At 42.4% G+C, this 22,608-nt stretch overlaps 1 protein-coding gene across 4 annotated transcripts in view; it reads left to right on the forward strand.

Annotated features, from left to right (window-relative positions):
• The window catches only part of LOC122937713 (ATP-binding cassette sub-family B member 5-like), a 383,155-nt gene that overhangs the window by 92,655 nt on the left and 267,892 nt on the right, over positions 1–22,608 (forward strand). For 2 of the 4 annotated variants that reach the window (XM_044292696.1, XM_044292702.1), the window contains 5 exons: positions 4,238–4,315; positions 4,400–4,483; positions 4,914–5,009; positions 5,585–5,788; positions 7,685–7,785. The exons of 1 other annotated variant lie outside the window; for it this stretch is intronic. In XM_044292696.1, the coding sequence (XP_044148631.1) occupies positions 4,238–4,315; positions 4,400–4,483; positions 4,914–5,009; positions 5,585–5,788; positions 7,685–7,785 (563 nt within the window). The remainder of the gene's footprint in view (positions 1–4,237; positions 4,316–4,399; positions 4,484–4,913; positions 5,010–5,584; positions 5,789–7,684; positions 7,786–22,608) is intronic. One more of the 4 variants, XM_044292699.1, reaches the window with a different exon arrangement.

Below are 22,608 nucleotides of genomic sequence, written 5' to 3' on the forward strand. Positions count from 1 at the left end.
CTGGCACACATGAGCGACTACATGCTGCAGTGCCTGCGCAACGACAGCAGAGTTGCCCACATTTTAACGTGTGCGGACTACTGGGTTGCCACCCTGCTGGATCCATGCTACAAAGACAATGTGCCCACCTTACTTCCTGCACTGGAGCGTGATAGGAAGATGCGCGAGTACAAGCGCACGTTGGTAGACGCGCTACTGAGAGCATTCCCAAATGTCACAGAGGAACAAGTGGAAGCCCAAGGCCAAGGCAGAGGAGGAGCAAGAGGTCGCCAAGGCAGCTGTGTCACGGCCAGCTCCTCTGAGGGCAGGGTTAGCATGGCAGAGATGTGGAAAACTTTTGTCAACATGCCACAGCTAACTGCACCACCACCTGATACGCAACGTGTTAGCAGGAGGCAACATTTCACTAACATGGTGGAACAGTACTTGTGCACACCCCTCCACGTACTGACTGATGGTTCGGCCCCATTCAACTTCTGGGTCTCTAAATTGTCCACGTGGCCAGAGCTAGCCTTTTATGCCTTGGAGGTGCTGGCCTGCCCGGCGGCCAGCGTTTTGTCTGAAAGTGTATTCAGCACGGCAGGGGGCGTCATTACAGACAAACGCAGCCGCCTGTCTACAGCCAATGTGGACAAGCTGACGTTCATAAAAATGAACCAGGCATGGATCCCACAGGACCTGTCCGTCCCTTGTCCAGATTAGACATTAACTACCTCCCCTTAACCATATATTATTGTACTCCAGGGCACTTCCTTATTCAATCCTATTTTTATTTTCATTTTACCATTATATTGCGAGGCTACCCAAAGTTGAATGAACCTCTCCTCTGTCTGGGTGCCGGGGCCTAAATATATGCCAATGGACTGTTCCAATGTTGGGTGACGTGAAGCCTGATTCTCTGCTATGACATGCAGACTAATTCTCTGCTGACATGAAGACAGATTCTCTGTTACGGGACCTCTCTCCTCTGCCTGGGTGCTGGGCCTAAATATCTGACAATGGACTGTTGCACTGGTGGGTGACGTGAAGCCTGATTCTCTGCTATGACATGAAGACTGATTCTCTGCTGACATGAAGCCAGATTGTCTGTTACGGGACCTCTCTCCTCTGCCTGGGTGCTGGGCCTAAATATCTGACAATGGACTGTTGCAGTGGTGGGTGACGTGAAGCCTGATTCTCTGCTATGACATGAAGACTGATTCTCTGCTGACATGAAGCCAGATTGTCTGTTACGGGACCTCTCTCCTCTGCCTGGGTGCTGAGCCTAAATATATGCCAATGGACTGTTGCACTGGTGGCTGACGTGAAGCCTGATTCTCTGCTATGACATGAAGACTGATTCTCTGCTGACATGAAGCCAGATTGTCTGTTACGGGACCTCTCTCCTCTGCCTGGGTGCTGGGCCTAAATTTATGAAAATGGACTCTTACAGTGGTGGGTGACGTGAAGCCTGATTCTCTGCTATGATATGAAGACTGATTCTCTGCTGACATGAAGCCAGATTGTCTGTTACGGGACCTCTCTCCTCTGCCTGGGTGCTGGGCCTAAATATCTGACAATGGACTGTTGCATTGGTGGCTGACGTGAAGCCTGATTCTCTGCTATGACATTCAGACTAATTCTCTGCTGACATGAAGCCAGATTGTCTGTTACGGGACCTCTCTCCTCTGCCTGGGTGCTGGGCCTAAATTTATGAAAGTGGACTGTTGCAGTGTTGGGTGACGTGAAGCCTGATTCTCTGCTATGACATGAAGACTGATTCTCTGCTGACATGAAGCCAGATTGTCTGTTACGGGACCTCTCTCCTCTGCCTGGGTGCTGGGCCTAAATATCTGACAATGGACTGTTGCAGTGGTGGCTGACGTGAAGCCTGATTTTCTGCTATGACATGCAGACTGATTCTCTGCTGACATGAAGCCAGATCCTCTGTTATGGGACCTCTCTCCTCTGCCTGGGTGCTTGGCCTAAATATCTGACAATGGACTGTTGCAGTGGTGGCTGACGTGAAGCCTGATTCTCTGCTATGACATGAAGACGGATTCTCTGCTGACATGAAGCCAGATTGTCTGTTACGGGACCTCTCTCCTCTGCCTGGGTGCTGGGCCTAAATTTATGAAAATGGACTCTGACAGTGGTGGGTGTCGTGAAGCCTGATTCTCTGCTATGATATGAAGACTGATTCTCTGCTGACATGAAGCCAGATTGTCTGTTACGGGACCTCTCTCCTCTGCCTGGGTGCTGGGCCTAAATATCTGACAATGGACTGTTGCAGTGGTGGCTGACGTGAAGCCTGATTCTCTGCTATGACATGCAGACTGATTCTCTGCTGACATGAAGGCAGATTGCTCTGTTACGGGACCTCTCTCCTCTGCCTGGGTGCTGGGCCTAAATTTATGAAAATGGACTGTTGCAGTGGTGGGTGACGTGAAGCCTGATTCTCTGCTATGACATGAAGACTGATTCTCTGCTGACATGAAGCAGATTGTCTGTTACGGGACCTCTCTCCTCTGCCTGGGTGCTGGGCCTAAATTTATGAAAATGGACTCTTACAGTGGTGGGTGACGTGAAGCCTGATTCTCTGCTATGATATGAAGACTGATTCTCTGCTGACATGAAGCCAGATTGTCTGTTACGGGACCTCTCTCCTCTGCCTGGGTGCTGGGCCTAAATATATGACAATGGACTGTTACAGTGGTGGCTGACGTGAAGCCTGATTCTCTGCTATGATATGAAGACTGATTCTCTGCTGACATGAAGCCAGATTGTCTGTTACGGGACCTCTCTCCTCTGCCTGGGTGCTGGGCCTAAATTTATGAAAATGTACTCTTACAGTGGTGGGTGACGTGAAGCCTGATTCTCTGCTATGATATGAAGACTGATTCTCTGCTGACATGAAGCCAGATTGTCTGTTACGGGACCTCTCTCCTCTGCCTGGGTGCTGGGCCTAAAATTATGACAATGGACTGTTGCAGTGGTGGCTGACGTGAAGCCTGATTCTCTGCTATGACATAAAGACTGATTCTCTGCTGACATGAAGCCAGATTGTCTGTTACGGGACCTCTCTCCTCTGGCTGGGTGCTTGGCCTAAATTTATGACAATGGACTGTTGCAGTGGTGGCTGACGTGAAGCCTGATTCTCTGTTATGACATGCAGACTGATTCTCTGCTGACATGAAGACAGATTCTCTGTTACGGGACCTCTCTCCTCTGCCTGGGTGCCGGGGCCTAAATATCTGAGAATGGACTGTTCCAGTGGTGGGTGACGTGAAGCCAGATTCTCTGCTATGGGACCTCTCTCCAATTGATTTTGGTTAATTTTTATTTATTTAATTTATATTTTAATTCATTTCCCTATCCACATTTGTTTGCAGGGGATTTACCTACATGTTGCTGCCTTTTGCAGCCCTCTAGCCCTTTCCTGGGCTGTTTTACAGCCTTTTTAGTACCGAAAAGTTCGGGTCCCCATTGACTTCAATGGGGTTCGGGTTCGGGACGAAGTTCGGATCGGGTTCGGATCCCGAACCAGAACATTTTCGGGAAGTTCGGCCGAACTTCTCGAACCCGAACATTCAGGTGTCCGCTCAACTCTATTCATGACGAAGTAAGCAACCAAATCGAATTTTCCAAAACTTCGCTCATATTTTTTATCAAACGTCAAGGTGGCTTCTGCAGATGGGTACCTAGCACTAACAGAGCTGCCTTAATTGGGCCTAGCTTTAGCCTAAAATTTTCAGGGAGATATAGGAGCCAGCTATATTTATACTCTGCTTAGAAAACCTGGGCAGACGTCCGGGATGCTTAATCTGATCTTAATAATGTCAGCTTTATGGATGTGCACATGTGACTTTGGTTGTGCTAGTCTAAACATTTCACCATCAGACACATAAAACTTCCGGCTCACAGATTTAGAGGGATTGTCTTCCTAACCTACTGGATTGGCTGTTAAGGCCAATGTAATAAATAACCAAGCATATAAGAGATACATGAGCCAAGTCAACCAGAGTGGGAGCTCCATTCTGGTTCATAGTAGTGAGCTTACTATTTACAAACACAATACATCCAATACTAGATAGCTGTAAACTATGGTGAGAATATTTCTAAAGCAGAAGGACTATCAAATAATACTTCCATTCACATTTATTTACCAATTGAAGGCATTATCTGTACAGCTTTATGCTATCTTATATCCTGCATATGGTAGTTATCACAGATCAAGCCCTTTTTTTCCTTTTGTTAGGGCTTCATGTTCGGAAGATCAGGGGAGATCCTCACCATGAGGCTAAGACAAATGGCATTTAAATCTATGCTGCGCCAGGTTAGTATGGGAACAAATAAAACCTAATACTGTAAGTCTCATTTTGATATATGATAACTATGCATATTTTGTCTTTCTCTAAAGGAAATTTCATGGTTTGATGACAAGAAAAACAGTACTGGAGCTTTAACAACAAGACTTGCCACAGATGCTTCTCAGATACAAGCTGTAAGTACACATTACTCTTTAATGAATTTGACTTTTTTTTTTTTTTTTTACTCATAATCGACTTTGCTAAAGGTATTTTATTGCAATAGGAAAAATATTTTTTGTGCACTAAAATAGTGCACCAATTGATACCTTCTGGCGCAAAGACACGACCTCAGTAGATAGGTAAAAGGGTCTTTTATTGATGAATGACAACGCGTTTCGGAGTCAATATACTCCTTTTTCAAGTCTGTGGGGTCCGTGCTGGGGCTTGAAGCGTAGACTTGAAAAAGGAGTATATTGACTCCGAAACGCGTTGTCACTCATCAATAAAAGACCCTTTTACCTATCTACTGAGGTCGTGTCTTTGCGCCAGAAGGTATCAATTGGTGCACTATTTTAGTGCACAAAAAATATTTTTCCTATTGCATTACATATCATTCCTCTGGAGACTTGGCTACTCCACCTACGAGGACTGAGAAGATACCGGCTGCACCGACCCGCTGTCCTCACGAGTGTTGTGCCTACGTATGCACAACACCATAAGGTGAGCACTACTATTGATATCTTGATTTCATATATTTATTACTGAACCTATTACGCTATGAGCGCCTTCCTATCTTTTTTCGCCACAAAGGTATTTTATTAGCATTTTTAAAATACTTACTAAGGTGTACGTGGACATGAAAGGAGACCAAAACCAATAATCAAGTTTAGATAAGAGCTTAAGTGTTATAACCAATAGACATATAGGGGTTGTCCTTTTATCAGAGGTGTGACTGGAAGCTTTAGGTCCCAATACAAAATCTTTAACAGGGTCTTCCAACGAGCTTGCGCTATTTATAATACTTATGTCTTCTTATGTAGCTGAGGACCTTTTAGGTCCTCTCAGGCACCAGGACCCATTTGCAGCTGTTAACTTTTTAACTCTAATCCTTAACGGGGTTATCCAACCCCTAAAATGCCCCCCTGTATGCCCGGGCCCCTGACAAAGGATATACTTACCTGGCTCCTGAGCACCCGGGTCGCTTCTGTTATCTCATATTATGTTATATCATCTATAAAAGACTATATAAAATGTACCTACCGTTTCTGAATTTTTGTACATTCAATGTTATTTAGGCAACTGGTTCCAGACTTGGGCTGGTGGCTGAAAACTTTGCCACAATGGGAGCATGTATCATAGTCTCTTTCATTTTTGGATGGGAAATGACATTGCTGATTCTGGTCATGACTCCTGTTCTCGTGATAAGTGGACTTCTTGAGACTAGAGCACTGGTGGGCTTCGCTAATCGAGATAAAAAACAGCTTCAATATGCTGGCAAGGTAATTATTCCAGGTTGTTTTAATCAATGCTACATGTAAGGTGCAATACAGAAATACATTTATTACAATAAGGCCAATATTGTTTTATGGTTATTTCCACTCATGATAAAGCTTCAATGTCACTTATTTAAGAAAATGCAAAAAAAATCTTATCTGAAGTACAGGCTGCAGACAGCTCCTATGTATTCTGATTCCGCAGTCAGGTGGTACTCCACTGCCTCTGACTCATCTTTATGCTGAAGTACTGTACATACAGTAGAAAATAAAAGGTAACACATGCCTACAGGATTAGAGGTACATAGGACTGGCTTATAATATGCAACCAGAGAGAATAATTGGTCTCCATAGAACTCAAATCCATAGGACAGCAATAGGATCATTTTAATCAAGATGGCAAAGTTGCTTAGTTTTTTTATTTTTATTTAAGTTGATTTTGAACAACAAACGATATGGTTGCAAAAGTGTACAAATCCTCTACATCTTTAATAAATGAAAGATTGAAAGAAAATTTTACCCTCAACCAAAGTGATATACATTGGTTAAGTAAAACCCCTTAAAGGGGTTTTCTGGTAAAAAAATAAATACATTATCAAGTTCCCACAGCACTGCCTTGAAACAGAAGATTCATACTTACCTGCTCCATGCCACTCCTGTCATCCCTCTGTCCCCACCTTCTGACTGTCTATGAACATGGTCACATGCATGGCTCCAGACAGATTAGCTCCAGTGGTGATGTGGCCACAAGAAGCACGTCATCTCTGAAGCCAGTCATTGGCTTCAATGGTGCATGTGGCCATACCCCTATCCCTCTGGATGTAAACAGGATCAGAAGCTGGAGAGGGCAGGGGCAGCATGGAGGATCAGAGCGACGTGGAGCATCTAAGTTTAACTATTCTGTTTCAGGGCAGTGCTGCAGGTACTTGATAAACAAAATAAAAAATTTACCAGGAAAACCGTTAAAAAGAAAATTCTGTTACAGAAAGTGATAGTAGTGATGTTGGTTGAATATGCTATATTTTACTGATCATAGGGGGAGAGGTCTGCTTCCTTTGAGCCCTTGTAAATGGGGCATTTAGAAGCAATGCAAAACTGCATTAAATAAATATTAACATACAGCGCCCTAACAATAGCCATAGAGCATCCAAATATTCAGGGTTAGGTGACATCTAGGAAGAGGCCAAGACAAGCATCCCTGGGGGTTTAGGACAATAAAGGGATTAGTGTCAGCATCTTTGATGATTTAGGGCAATAAAGGAGCTAATGTAAAAATCCCAGGTGGTCTAGGGGAGTGAAATGGTTAATTTCAGTTTACCTGCAGCTGTTAACATCAATAAAATCATCAATATGCCTTGTGCTCTAGGGCCAGGAAAGGGGTCATTTTAAGAGCCTGTAAATAAGGACAGTGAAATGGTTAATATTGTATACATGGAGTTCTAAGCTCCAGCATTGTCCAGACTATAACAGGAATCACTGATCATTCAGCTCCCTATTTTCAGCTCTGATTATAGGATTCAGTGTAGGGTGGTGATAGAGAGGACTGAGCAGCTGTAATTGTACAGCTGCACAGTTCTCTCTATAATGATGTAGAGCAATTCAGGAGAACTCTGCTTGATCCTTCAGCGAGTCTGAGGAGGAACAGACTTTTCCTGAGTGAGAATATCTTCGGAGATGCATGGCTGTGAAGTTTAGAGGGAATTGTGGTCCGGGAATAGAGGGACTGAAGCACTGATTTATCAGTTGTTCTTGGTTTATTTTTTACATTACGAGTCAGAATCTATATCATTATATAGAAACATGGAGCACTGACTCATGGATATGTAGAAATGTGTTATAATAACCCTATGGTGAATATATTCTAATATGGAAAAAAAAAAATATTCTTTATGAATTTAACAGATTGCAAGTGAAACAGCGGACAACATCCGAACAGTGGTATCACTAACCAGAGAGGAGACATTTGAAGAAATGTACAGTGAAAGCCTGCAGAAACCATTCAGGTTAGAAGTAAATAGCACTCTTTAAGGTTTTCTTAGTTTAGGCAATCTCTTTTGGTAGAAAGGTGCTCTAATAATCAATTTATCACAATGGGGTCTTGCTGCTGGGACCATGTTATCAAAAGTGCTAGAGGGGAAATGAAACATTAAAATGAATGCCTCAGCCTTGTGATGGATGAGCACATTTGGTCCTACGGGGTAAGAGCTGAACTATGTAGTAGCTCTCCGCTTCAGCTGATAAAAGAGAAATGACATTCACTGTTAAAGGGATTGTCCCATTAAGACAACTTATCCCATATCCATAGAAGTAGTATAGGGCGGGGTGTTTCGTCAAATCAAAAGTGACAGGTCGACGCGCCCTTTTCCCTGCCCACTCCACCCACAACCCCTCTCAGTCCCTCCCAAACCATGCCTAAACACCGCCCATTCAACGACCCTTATTCTGTTAGATCTGATATTGTGTCAGTAATTCAATTTAGTTTGAATATTTTTCAAAATAAAATGATATAAAGCTTGTATTAACCTCTTACTAAGCCATTATAAATATTGACAATGTCTAATTGATACGTCTATCTTCCTAAAGTTTAAGTAGCTTTGATGTGGTCACCGCAGGTCCTGGAAGAGGAACTGAGGCAGTCCCTTTGTTAGTGGACCTGGGGAACTGCGGCGGTCCCTTTGTTATATCCTGCAGGACCTGCGATGTTATAAATTTGCTTTAATGATATACTATCGTGTTTAATAAAATCGAAGGCGTACATGATTTAAGCCAAATATTTGATCACCATATCTAACACAGATATGTATCATTTATAAATATTAGCAATAGTTAATTGCGGCACCCAACTTTCCTGGGTGCCTATTCTGTCTTCCCATTTTGTCCTATTGCATAGCCGCATCTATCACAGATATTCAACATAGTTATCTAACACAGATATGTAGCATTTATAAATATTAACAATAGCTATTTGCGGCACCCAACTTTCCCGGGTGCCGATAACATGTATCTACCTTCTAATACGCCGTCTGTCCAACAATTTGTACAAACACCTACCAAATTTAGAAGTCCACACTGTTTATAGATGTGTTACTACGAGCAGCTCTGACAATAGCAAATAGTTATCAAAACATGTCCAAAACATTATCCTAATACTATCTTTCTATCTATCTATCTATCTTCTAATATCTATCAATTTATCTATCTATCAATCTCTCTATCTACCCATTTAATAGATAAATATTTTATCTAAGGCTACTTTCACACTTGCGGCAGAGAAATCAGACAGGCAGTTCCGTCGCAAGTACTGCCTGCCTGATCCGTCAAAACGTATGGTAACTGATTGCATTTTATGTCTGATCAGGATCCTGATCCGTGTTACAAATGCATTGCAAGAACGGATCCATCTGTCCATTTGTCATACGGATCCGTTTCAATTTTTTTTCACATTTTTTTCAGTCTGCGCATTCCGGTATTTTGAATGCCGGATCTGGCACGAATACATTCCTATGTAAAAAAAATGCCGGATCCGAAATTCCTGCAAGTGTTCAGTTTTTTTTGGCCGGAGATAAAACCGTAGCATGTTGCGATATTATCTCCATCCTGAACAGAAGGCTCTCCATTTAGAATGCATGGGGATAAAACTGGTCAGTTCTTTTCCGGTATAGAGCCCCTAGGATAGAACTCTATGCCGGAAAAGAAATACGAAAAGTGTGAAAGCACCCTCATTTTATTAATCTCTTCTATGAATCTTATAAAAACCTAAGCTATCTATCTTTCTATCAATTTATCTTTTCTATCTATCTATCTATTTATCTATCCATTTAATAGATAAATATTGTATCTATTATCTATCTATCTATCTATCTATCCAATTTATCTTTCTATATACCTGTTATTTTATCAAATCACCTATCTAGTTAGCCCAAATCTATCCTTTAACCCCTTAAGGACCCATGACGTACTGGTAAGTCATCTATAGTTCCGATCACCGCCGTCCTGCGGGCGGTGATCGGAACACGGTGCCTGCTCAAATCATTGAGCAGGCACCACGACTAAATGCGCGGGGGGGGGGGGTCCCGAGGGTCAATTCAGACCTGCAGTTTGCGGCTTTTACCTGGTGCGGCGGCGGTGGTCGGCAGTGCCATCGGGTCCCCATGGGGCTGTGGGGGGGACCCGATGGCATGGAAGGCAGCGCCATGCCAATGGAAGGCAGCGCCATGCCAAAGGAAGGCATCGTGCTGCCTTCCGGTGAAGAAGAGAAATATATAGTATTAACTGGTATGGAAATAGACAGTAGCAGCGGTACCCTTAGGGGAGTAGGGTTAAACTCCTAAATAAGGTAAAGTTAAAAGGATGCGGGAACCGCGCTCTAAATACAAAATGAATGTCAGTGAGTCTATCCTGCAAATATACGGGAAAAAAAGAAGTCCAGTTAATGAAGATGGAAAGTTCTCTGGAACAAAATGTTCATAAGATATTTAAACAGTTCCCCTGCTACTGATCCATAAGTAGCATAACTCCGGACCCAAAAGAGAGGTAAACGCTGCTGGACAAATGTCAGTAATTCGTCCACAGACGACTCCTGCAGATCCACAGATCTCACGCTGAAAATCCAGCCTCTGAATCCAACCACCGTACCGTTTATTCCTTTGAAGGTACGGTGGTTGGATTCAGAGGCTGGATTTTCAGCGTGAGATCTGTGGATCTGCAGTCGTCTGTGGACGTCGTCTGTGGACGAATTACTGACATTTGTCCAGCAGCGTTTACCTCTCTTTTGGGTCCGGAGTTATGCTACTTATGGATCAGTAGCAGGGGAACTGTTTAAATATCTTATGAACATTTTGTTCCAGAGAACTTTCCATCTTCATTAACTGGACTTCTTTTTTTCCCGTATATTTGCAGGATAGACTCACTGACATTCATTTTGTATTTAGAGCGCGGTTCCCGCATCCTTTTAACTTTACCTTCCGGTGAAGAGCCTGTGAGATCCAGCCCCCTGGATCTCACAGGCCGGAAGCTGTATGAGTAATACACACTGTATTACTCATACAGCCAATGCATTCCAATAGAGAGGTATTGGAATGCATTGTAAAGGATTAGACCCCCAAAAGTTTAATTCCCAAAGTGGGACAAAAAATAAAGTGAAAAAAAGTTGAAAAAATAAAGTTTTTCCCCAAAAATTAAAAGTTTCAAGTAAAAATAAAGTAAAACATCATTTTCCCCAAATAAAGTAAAAAAATAGGGGGGGGGGGGAGTATACATATTAGGTATCTTCGCGTCCGTATCGACCGGTTCTATAAACCTATCACATGAACTAACCCCTCAGATGAACACCGTAAAAAAAAAATAAAAAAAAAAAAATGTTCTAAATAAACCATTTTTTGTCACCTTACATCACAAAAAGTACAACAGCAAGCGATCAAAAAGGCATTTGCCCACCAAAATCCCTCATCCCGCAAAAAATGAGCCCCTAACTGAGACAATCGCCCAAAAAATAAAAAAACTATGGCTCAGGATATGGAGACACTAAAACATCATTTTTTTGTTTTAAAAAAGCTGTTATTGTGTAATTCTTACATAAATAAATAAATGTATACATACATAAATAAAGTATACATATTTGGTGTCACCGCGTTCGTATCGACCGGCTCTATAAAAATATCACATGACCTAACCCCTCAGATGAACAGCGTCAAAAATTTAAAATAAAAACTGTGCTAAATAAACCATTTTTTGTCACCTTACATGACAAAAAGTGTAATAGCAAGCGATCAAAAACACCCCAAAATAGTGCCAATAAAACCGTCATCTCATCCTGCAAAAATCATACCCTACTCAAGGTAATCGCCCAAAAATTTAAAAAATTATAGCTCTCAGACTATGGAAACACTAAAACATGTTTTTTTTGCTTCAAAAAAGAAATCATTGTGTAAAACTTGCATAAATAAAAAAAAGTAACATATTAGGTATTGCCGCATCTATGACAACCTGGTCTATAAAAATATAACATGATCTAACCAGTCAGATGAATGTTGTAAATAACAAAAAATAAAAAAGGTGCCAAAACAGCTAAAATCTGTTTTGAATACCTTAAGGGGTGTAGTTTCTTAGATGGGGTCACTTTTATTGAGTTTCTACTCTGGGGGTGCATCAGGGAGGCTTCAAATGGGACATGGTGTCAAAAAAAACAGTCCAGCAAAATTTGCCTTCCAAAAACCGTATACCATTCCTTTCCTTCTGTGCCCTGCCGTGTGCCTGTACAGTAGTTTCTATTTAAATTCTAATATTTATCAATTTATCTATCTATCTATCTATCTATCTATCTTCTAATATCTATCAATTTATCTATCTAGCAATCTATTTATCTACCCATTTAATAGATAAATATTTAATCTAATTCTATAAATCTCTTCTTTGAATCTTATAAAAACCTAAGCTATCTATTAGAGATGAGCCAATCAAAGCTGATGAACTGGAATTCGACATATATTTCAGGAAAAATTTGATTCGCAATTAATGCGAATTTCCTCGCACTTCATGTTAACGAATTGGATTTTTCCTAAAATGACTGCTTTCCGTGTGAGGACATGGAGAAAGGAAGTCTGGGAAGGCGGGATCACCCAGACTGACATGCATGCAGCCAATCAGCAGCCAGCCAGCCCTGTGATGTCACAGCCCTATAAATATGGCAGCCATCTTAGATTCATACATTTTCTAGCGTTCTGAGTGCAGGGACAGACGTGAGAATGCGCTAGGGACAGCAATAGGAAAAACCTCATTGTGAAAAAAAAACCTGAAAAAAATATTTATAAGTGGAGGGAAAGGATAGGGAGAATCATTTGGGGTGCAAGTGCTATGTTGAAAAGCCTTTAGTGGCCTATTTTAGTACAAAAAGAAAAATATATGCACACTTCACTGTTGCAGTTATTGTGGTAAAAGCGTCCATAAATATTGGACTCTGGAGCAATGGAAGAAGGTCATGTGGTCTGATGAGTCCAGATTTACCCTGTTCCAGAGTGATGGGCGCATCAGGGTAAGAAGAGAGGCAGATGAAGTGATGCACCCATCTAGTTATACAAAGATAAACCGACAAATTGATTATGATGTTGTGTATTAAAGGAGCCTGGTCAACATGAAAAAACTGATTGATATATAGTTTTATGGGTAAAGATACAGTAAAGCTTATCATTTATGATGGGCAGGGGTTATTACTGATAGCAGGCACACTGTATACAGAGATAACGGTCAGGCACTGCTATGAATGTCTGTCTATATACCCTTTACATATTACACAATTACGCTGCATTGGCCACATTGCTAATACATTATATAGAACCCATTGGTGCGGGAGTGAGAATGTGGCCAATACAGCGTAATTGTGTAATACGGTATGTAACGGGTATATGAACAGACATTCATAGCAGTGCCTGACAGTTATCTCTGTATACAGTGCGCCTGCTATCAGTAATAACCCCCGCCCATCATAAATGATAAGCTTTACTGTATCTTTACCCATAAAACTATATATCAATCTGTTTTTTTTATGTTGACCAGGCTCCTTTAATACACAACATCATAATAAATGTGTCGGTTTGTCTTTGTATAACTAGATCATGTTACGGCTTAATCCATTTTTTCTTGTGGTCTGAGTGTGTTTTTTGCATCAAATGAAAGTCATGCGTTTAATTAGTCCAGGTATTCGGGCTCTTTTGTCAACGGTTTTGCTCTTGTTATAGCTGCTCATTATTTTATTAAGTGGACTTATAGATAGATAATAGATCGAAAGATAGATAGATAGATAATAGATAAAATATTTATGGTATTTTATTAAACAGGATTATAGAGGAGAGGTAAGGCCAAGCGGTATGACGTAGCGGAGCAGCTGCGTAGGCGTGCCGCGCGTCCGCATGGGTACCGCCCACCTCCTCGCCTCGTCTCGGCGTCTCGGCGCCCTGGCCCTCGCTGCAGCTCTGCGTCCCCCTGCCGAGATCTGACCGTGGCAGGAAAATGTTGAGACGCTGAATGGCCGGATGCTTGCCCTGCTGCCTTGCTGTGCCCTGCCGTATCTTGCTGCTTGCTGCTACGTCCTGGTATCGTGGACTGAGGTGAAGATCGGGCTGAGGCTTGAGGATCGGTGCCGGCGCTCACCTGACTCACCTGACTTTGTTGGCGGTGGATCTGGAGGTGTCTAGAGGCGTCGTCGGGCGCAGTTTCTTGTATGCTGTATGCCGGGATTGCCGACGCTGGGATCGCCGACGGTGGATGGCTGCGGTCTAAAGGGCTATGTGCACACTGATGCACTTGATGACTGGATGCTGGCTGTTGGCCGCTGCCGAAGACCGGTGAGATCACCTCTGTGTTGCGTGCGCCAAGTCGCCTATTGTCAACCCCCCTTACTAACCCAGGTTGTTTACATTAACTACGGGCGCAAGGATAGCCGCCGGCTGAATGGTACAATTTTCGGCCTATCTGCTAACTACCAGTTATTGGGTTAGTTAGGTGTAGGATCCCTGCATATATTTTCTGGAACGGTGTGTGGGATGCGGGATGCCCTGTCATAACCCCTCAGGAAATTCGTGACGGCGGGGACGACACTCCATTTGATATGTGGGGACTTGCTAACTGCATGGCTGGTTGACACGTGGTTCCCCTGCAAGCTCCTGTCGTTGGTCATTTAATCCCTTGGCGGCAATAGCCCCCACAGTTTCCCCTATGATGGTTTAACACTGAATCAGTATCGTGCTGAACAATACTGAATAAGTATTGAGCATTCCTACACCACAAGGAACGTATAACGATCTATGGGGGCCTATAGTTGATACTTTCCGTTAAAAAAAAGAAGCGGGGGAAGGAGAAAACACACATAAAAAAATAAAAAAAAAGAAAGGAAAAGGAAGGGGAAAAAAAAAAAATCAATAGAGGTGATTGTGTCGAGTTTGGTCGGATTGGATGGACTACCTCCACATTATTATTGATCACTATTGAATTTGTCTGCACCACCAATCTTAATAGTGCTTTTGACTTATGTTTGATATTCGCCATTATAGCTTGATATCGTTTAAGGTCTTGATATTTTGTTGATTTTCTTTTTCCTTTTTTCCTTGCTACGTAAACAACTGACGTTCCATTATGTACGTATATGTTCATGTAGTTACACTTCTCCCCATATAGCTATAACGTCAAGTTTGTATACAAACTTCATCTTGTCAATATTGTCGTGTTGTAGCGCCAGATGCTGTGGTAGCGCTGGGATATCTTCACCATTGGGTGGCGTTGTGACAGCATCTGGGTTTGGAACCTTGTATATTGTACTTTCGTTTGATAGACTTCGAAAACATGCCTGCTAAATATAACAGGAGATCCGGGGGTACGGGATCTCCCAGGGCAGGTGGCAGTAGTAGTCCACAGACGAGAATGGATAAATACTTGAAATCGCCCCCACCGAGACAGAGGGGGGGAAAGAAAACACCTGAACTGGCTGAAACACAGATAGATCCATCTATTCAGACTGAGCAACACACGAGATTTGATAATATCGAGAACAAATTAACGGACATATTATCGGTGGTACAGACCACCAATCAATCAGTTTTAGATGTCTCCATCACCGTACAGACACTGCAGACGGATCTTACTCTTATTAGAGAAGATATGAACCAAATTAGGGCCAGCATCGCACTTGTTGAAACCGGGTTAACTAAGGTTCAAACAGAACAGTTACAGATGGGAAAAAAAATTGTAGAATTGGATAAGGAAAATAAACGTATTAATGCAAGACTAACTGATATGGAGGACAGGGCACGACGTAACAATCTGAGAATAGTCGGCCTCCCTGAGGGGGTAGAGGGGGGCAACCCCGTGGCGTTTATTCAAAAATGGTTAATTGAAATGCTTGGTTCTGGTGGAGATACTCCCGCACTATGTGTGGAGAGAGCCCATAGAATCCCTGTAAAAAAGATGCCGCCGGGTAGCCCCCCCCGAGCCATCCTAATTAGGATACTCTCCTCTAGTGATAGAGACTGGGTGCTCCGACGGAAGAGAGATCTAGCTGACACTACACTTGACGGACATTCGATACAGATATACCCCGACTTTTCTAGGGACACCCAAAGCAAGCGTAGGGAATATTTTGACATTAAGAAAAGATTACGTGAGGGGAATATTAAATATTCAATGCTTTACCCCGCTAAGTTAAGAGTGGTGTATAGAGACACCGTAATGTTTTTTCACTCCCCCAGAGAAACCGTTGAATGGCTTGACTCTGTCAGGGTTTAGACGCCGGACCTCGGTTGATGTGGCAGCAACGCCCCTCAACCTAGGGGTGGGGTAATAGCGGTGGGCGGCCCATGGACGGATGGGCGAAATGTAAGAGGTTGACAACGATGCTTCGCATCAGTGAACCAGTAAGGGGGTTGATGGGGGGTGGGTATCAATGGGTGTGGGTGGATAATGGGTGGGGGGGGACCCCGGCTTGGTTGCGGCTGCCTTTGGGGGGTGACGGACGCCTCCTCCATAATTCATGATGACTAGTAATAGAGTCATGATATGGAATGTGCGTGGACTGGCTGATAGAATGAAAAGGGTAGTGGTCTTTGATTTAATTACTCGACACCTCCCCGCAATAGTTGCTCTATTAGAAACGCATGCCACACCGAATATCCCTGAGTATTTAATAAAGAGATGGGCTGGACATCAATTTCACTCTGGTCTCTCGGCATATTCCCGAGGGATCAGTGTGTATATACACCATAGCATCGACTTTATCCTGCTAGACCAGTCGATTGATAGAGATGGGAGATATATCTTCCTCTTCGCCCAATGGAATGGTAGTAGGTGCGTCCTTGCTTTCTTGTATATTCCCCCACCGTTCACAATGACAGTTTTAAAGCAGCTGGCACTCTTTATACATAATAGAGAGCGCTCTCCGATATTAATATGTGGTGACTTTAACTGCGTGCTCGACCCGGCGCTGGATAGATTTTCAACCGCCCGGAAAAGTGCGCAGGATAAATATGTTCTACTTCGCGGGTTCTGTGAGGAGATGGGTTTAACCGACGTCTGGCGATGGCTTTACGGCAACAAACAGGTGTTCTCCTGCTTTAGCAAAGCGTATAGCGCTATGTCTAGGATCGATATGGCCTTGGCCAATGAGCAGATGCTTGAATCTATCTCAAAAATGACATACGAGACCCATGGCATATCCGACCATTCACCGATCTTACTGGTGATGAAGACCGGACAAAAAACCGGGATCAGCAGATCGTTCAGATTGAACGAACACTGGCTAACTATATTAAATGATTCCGCTGGGATAGATAAAGAACTCTCACAATTTTGGCAAGAGAATATCGGTACAGCTCACATTCATTTTGTTTGGGATGCCATGAAGGCATTTATGCGTGGGCTGTATTTTTCTAGAATAAAAACGAAAAAAAATGATTTCTCTGCCGAACAAAAAAAGCTGGAGGCAAATATTGCATATCTGGAGGGCTGTATCCGAGTACGAAATGATATGAATACGCGTACTAAGCTAAAATCTGCCAAAGATCATTACATTACCTTTATGAAGGAAAAAGCACAGAATCAACTATTTTTCATGGGCTATAAAGATTTCTGCGAGGCGGGTACCCCGAGTAAGCTATTGGTTTCTATTATAGCAAATCAAAAACCCCCCCAAAGAATTAGACAGATACTGACGGGGGATGGGCGTAGATTGGAAAGAGGAATGGAGATGGTAGCAGAGTTTTTTAATCACTTTGATAATTTATATCGATCTGAGGCGGTAGATATAGTGACCGAAATAGATGCCTTTTTGGAACAAGTCAGGATCCCGGCGCTCTCGGTCTCCGATTCCGCCTCTTTGTGTGCCCCCATCTTATTGGAGGAATTACAAACGGCCCTGCAGGGGACTCGGGGTTCTTCTGCGCCGGGTCCGGATGGACTTCCATTTGGCATCTATAAGCGCCATGCGGAGATACTCTTGCCCGGACTGTTGCTTGTTCTAAATGAGTCTAGTAAACGCGGAAAGCTGCCCCCGTCTCTGGCCGAAGCAACGGTTACATTGATCCTTAAAAAGGGGAAACTGGGAAATAAAGTTGAGGACTATCGCCCAATATCACTGCTCAATGCAGATTATAAAATAATTGCAAAAGTCCTTTCCAATCGCTTAAAAAAAGTAATAGCGCGCCTGATACATGTGGACCAGACAGGGTTCATTCCTGGGCGACAGATACAGACCAATATACGGCGGACCTTTCTTAATATCCAGATTGGCGGAGGGGAGGACCGCTCGATACTATCATTGGACGCCGCTAAAGCGTTCGATCGTGTCGAGTGGCCCTTCCTCTGGCGGGTTATGTATAGGATGAATCTGGGCCAGGAATTTATTGGATGGGTTAAACTGCTATATAGTGAAACAACTGCTAGAATTAAAGTCAATGAGGTGCTTACCCCTGCTGTTTCCCTAAAGCGGGGAACACGTCAGGGCTGCCCCCTTTCTCCTCTCCTCTTCGCAATCTTTATGGAACCCCTTGCCTGCAGGATACGGACTGAACCTGGCATATCCGGCTTCGGGGGGAGAGGGACAGACGATAAGATTTGCTTATATGCAGATGACGTCTTACTCTACCTGAATGACGGTTGGAGAAGCGTCCCCAATGTTATGCGGATAACAGAGGAATTCGGCAGAATTGCTGGGTATGAGATAAACTGGTCTAAGTCTGTACTCTTCCCCCTGAACCGGATGCCCCCCCCTAACGATCTTAGGATCAGAATTATTCCCCCGACAGATCATTTAGATTATCTCGGGATAAAAATCAGCAATAATATCAGGGAATATAATCAGTTAAATATTTCCCCTTTAGTGGGGAGAATAAAAGACAAAATAAGAGTGTGGCAGAAACTCCCACTTTCGCAGATCAATAGGATTGCGTTGATTAAAATGGTTTTGTTACCCTGGATATTGTATACGGTCAGCTCCTGCCCCACTTGGATTGAGGATAGCGTCTTCAATCTGATTGACCGCTTGATAAATGATCTGATATGGGGCAGAAAAAGGGTCCGCATCAAACTACAATACCTGCGAATGGCCGTAAGTAACGGGGGCCTAGGCCTGCCCCATTTTCAAATCTATTATCTCTGTGCACAATTACAATGGTGCGTCAATGTCGGGGATGGTGTATTAATATCACATATCCTAGGTCAACGCCCACTACACTCCAATAACATTTTTAGTATATTGGAATCCGGAATGTTTCAACGTACAGATTACTTTTGCCCCATCGGAGCCGCGCTACAGAAAGTTTGGAATAAAATTAAGATACTGATCCATGCCCCTCAAATTCTGGATTTCTCCCCCTTATGGGACAACCCTGCCCTAACTGAATTTTTGACACTTAACGAAAACGAATTCTGGACTCGAAAAGGTATTTCATTATTTTCACATATATACACAAAAGGGAATAGTAAATCAATACGGGAATTGATAAAACAAGCACCAATAACTGCACTAGAGCACTATAGATATTGTCAACTACAACATGCACTATCATACACTCTCAAAAAAACACCCTTGATAAAAGTTACTCCGGGGTTCTTATCCTTTTGTTATAACATAGTAGGGAATAAAGTTAAGATTTCACTAATATATAGGAGATTCATCGAGGAAATAAGCACTATCACTAAATTTAAAGTGTGGATAAATGGAAGACAGATATTGGGGAATGTAACCCCTCACAATGGCAGGAAATATATCAAAATATAAAGAAGGCCTCTCTTTCACGACAACACCGATTGATACAATTCAAAATAATACATCGCTTATATGTTACTCCGAGCCTGTTGACTAAAATGTACACTAACAAGGGTCAAGAATTTAGCTGCCTTAAATGTTCTTGTGTAGCCGCAGGGCTTGTACATATGCTGTGGGACTGTCCAGCTATTAGGACTTTCTGGGGCTGCATATTTCAGACAATGGTGGCAAACAGCAGGAACAGTCCTCCCATGACTATTCAAGTAGCAGTTCTTGGATTGCTTCCTCCTGAGTATAAAAACAAAACCACTAAAAATGAACAGGTATACTGGTTAAAGGGGTTTCTTTTGGCCAAAGTGATAATCTTGAGACAGTGGGTGAAAGATAGACCCCCAACAATCAATGATTGGCAAAGTTTAATGACGCGAATAACACATTTTGAGGGCATGAAACGACGTGGATTAAACGACGCTACCGGAATGGGCCCATAGAGAAGGGAAATAGCCAGCCGTAATACCCCAGAGCAGAATTGATGGCTAGTAACTGGGGAGACCACTGATATACCCCAACAAACCATTATATATTCCTAGATAAACTCTATCAACACAGCCCACGCCAGAATACGTGTGAAATTGTAAAGGCTCTAATGAAAATCCTTATGAGGGGGGCAGGAATACTCCGCCGCCCCTCGCGGCGGCCGCACCAAGCCGGGTGGAAACGGGTGGGGGGTGAGGGGGCGGGGCGGAGGGGGGTTGGGTTTATGGTTTTTTTATTTTTATTCTTGTGTGTTTTTTTTTTGGGTTGTGGATCCCATGCCTATGTACTGGTATTAGAGCTGACTCCTCTGGTCACAGATTGTTTTGTTGTATGTGTCCGATATATGGCATGGAGACGATACACTGTCTAATGTGCGCTATTATAGTATATCTGATTGGAAATTTGCTTTTATATTGTCTGTAAAATAAAAATACAAATAAAAAAAAAAAAAAAAAAAAAAAAAAAACAGGATTATAGATAGCTAATAGATAGATAACAGATAGATAGCTATATAATAGATAAAATATTTATAGTATTATTTGATAGATAAATAGATAGATAAATAAATTGATAGATAATAGATACAATATTTATAATATTATTTTACTAAACATGATAATAGATAGCTAGATAGATAATAGGTAGCTAAATAGATAACATCTAGATATATAGATAGATAAAATATTTATACTTCAAAGACAAAGCAAACACTTCAGCGCTCACCTGTGTAGTCTGTTAAGGGAAGCACAGATGAAAGACCTGGACAAGGTCAGACAAATCCCAAAAAGCAGCAGATCCAGCTTCCCATAAAAATAATTATTTATTTATAGCAGACAAAATCCAAACATCAGTGTGGTCTATGTGTTTCAGGCCCTAGAGATGTTGGTCCGTCATCATGACATATTAATACTAAAGCAAATCCACTTCTTATAGACCAGGGCATGATCACATACAGTGGATATAAAAACTCTACACACCCCTGTTAAAATGTCAGGTTTCTGTGCTGTAAAAAGATAAATCATTTCAGAACTTTTTCCACCTACACCTGTGACCTATAAACTGTACAACTCAATTGAAAAACAAACTGAAATCTTTTAGGTAGAGGGAAGAAAAAATATAAAACAAAATAATATGGTTGCATAAGTGTGCACACCCATAAACTAATACTTTGTTGAAGCGCCTTTTGATTTTATTACAGCACTCAGTCTTTTTGGGTATGAGTCTATCAGCATGGCACATTTTGACTTGGCAAGATTTGCCCACTCTTCTTTGCAAAAACACTCCAAATCTGTCAGATTGCGAGGGCATCTCCTGTGCACAGCCCTCTTCAGATCACCCCACAGATTTTTAATTGGATTCAGGTCTGGGCTCTGGCTGGGCCATTCTAAAACTTTAATCTTCTTCTGGTGAAGCCATTCCTTTGTTGATTTGGATGTATGCTTTGGGTCGTTGTCATGCTGAAAGAGGAAGTTCCTCTTCATGTTCAGCTTTCTAGCAGAAGCCTGAAAGTTTTGTGCCTATATTGACTGGTATTTGGAACTGTTCATAATTCCCTCTAGCTTAACTAAGGCCCCAGTTCCAACTGAAGAAAAACAGCCCCTTGGCATGATGCTGCCAACACCATACTTCACTGTGGGTATGGTGTTCTTTTGGTGATGTGCAGTGTTGTTTTTGGGCCAAGCTTATCTTTTGGAATTATGGCCAAAAAGTTTAACCTTTGTTTCATCAGATCATAACACCTTTTCCCACATGCTTTTGGGAGACTTCAGATGTGTTTTTGAAAAATGTAGCCTGGCTTGGATGTTTTTCTTCGTAAGAAAAGGCTTTCGTCTTGCCACTCTACCCCATAGCCCAGACATATGAAGAATATCGGAGATTGTTGTCACATGTACCACACAGCCAATACTTGCCAGATATTCCTGCAGCTACTTTAATGTTGCTGTAGGCCTCTTGGTAGCCTCCCAGACCAGTTTTCTTCTCGTCTTTTCATCAATTTTGGAGGGACGTCCAGTTCTTAGTAATGTCACTGTTGTGCCATATTTTCTCCACTTGATGATGAAAGTCGTCACTGTGTTCCATGGTATATCTAATGCCTTGGAAATTCTTTTGTACCCTTCTCCTGACTGATACCTTTTAACAAGGAGAACCCTCTGATGCTTTGGAAGCTCTCTGTGGACCATAGCTTTTGCTGTGGGATGCGACTAAGAAAATTTCAGGAAAGACCAACTAGAACTTTATTTCGGGTTAATCAGAGGTACTTTAAATGATGGCAGGTGTATGCTGACTCCTATTTAACATGATTTTGAATGTTATTGCTTAATTCTGAACACAGCTACAGCCCCAGTTATAAGAGGTTATACTTATGCAACCACATTATTTTAGTTTTTTTTTGTTTTCTTCCCTCCACCTAAAAGATTTCAGTTTGTTTTTCAATTGAGTGGTACAGTTTATAGGTCACATTAAAGGTGGAAAAAGTTCTGAAATGATGTATCTTTGTCTCATTTTTTTACAGCACCGAAACCTGACATTTTAACAGGGGTGT

This window comes from Bufo gargarizans, chromosome 5, assembly GCF_014858855.1.
Source record: "Bufo gargarizans isolate SCDJY-AF-19 chromosome 5, ASM1485885v1, whole genome shotgun sequence".
Taxonomy (NCBI): domain Eukaryota; kingdom Metazoa; phylum Chordata; class Amphibia; order Anura; family Bufonidae; genus Bufo; species Bufo gargarizans.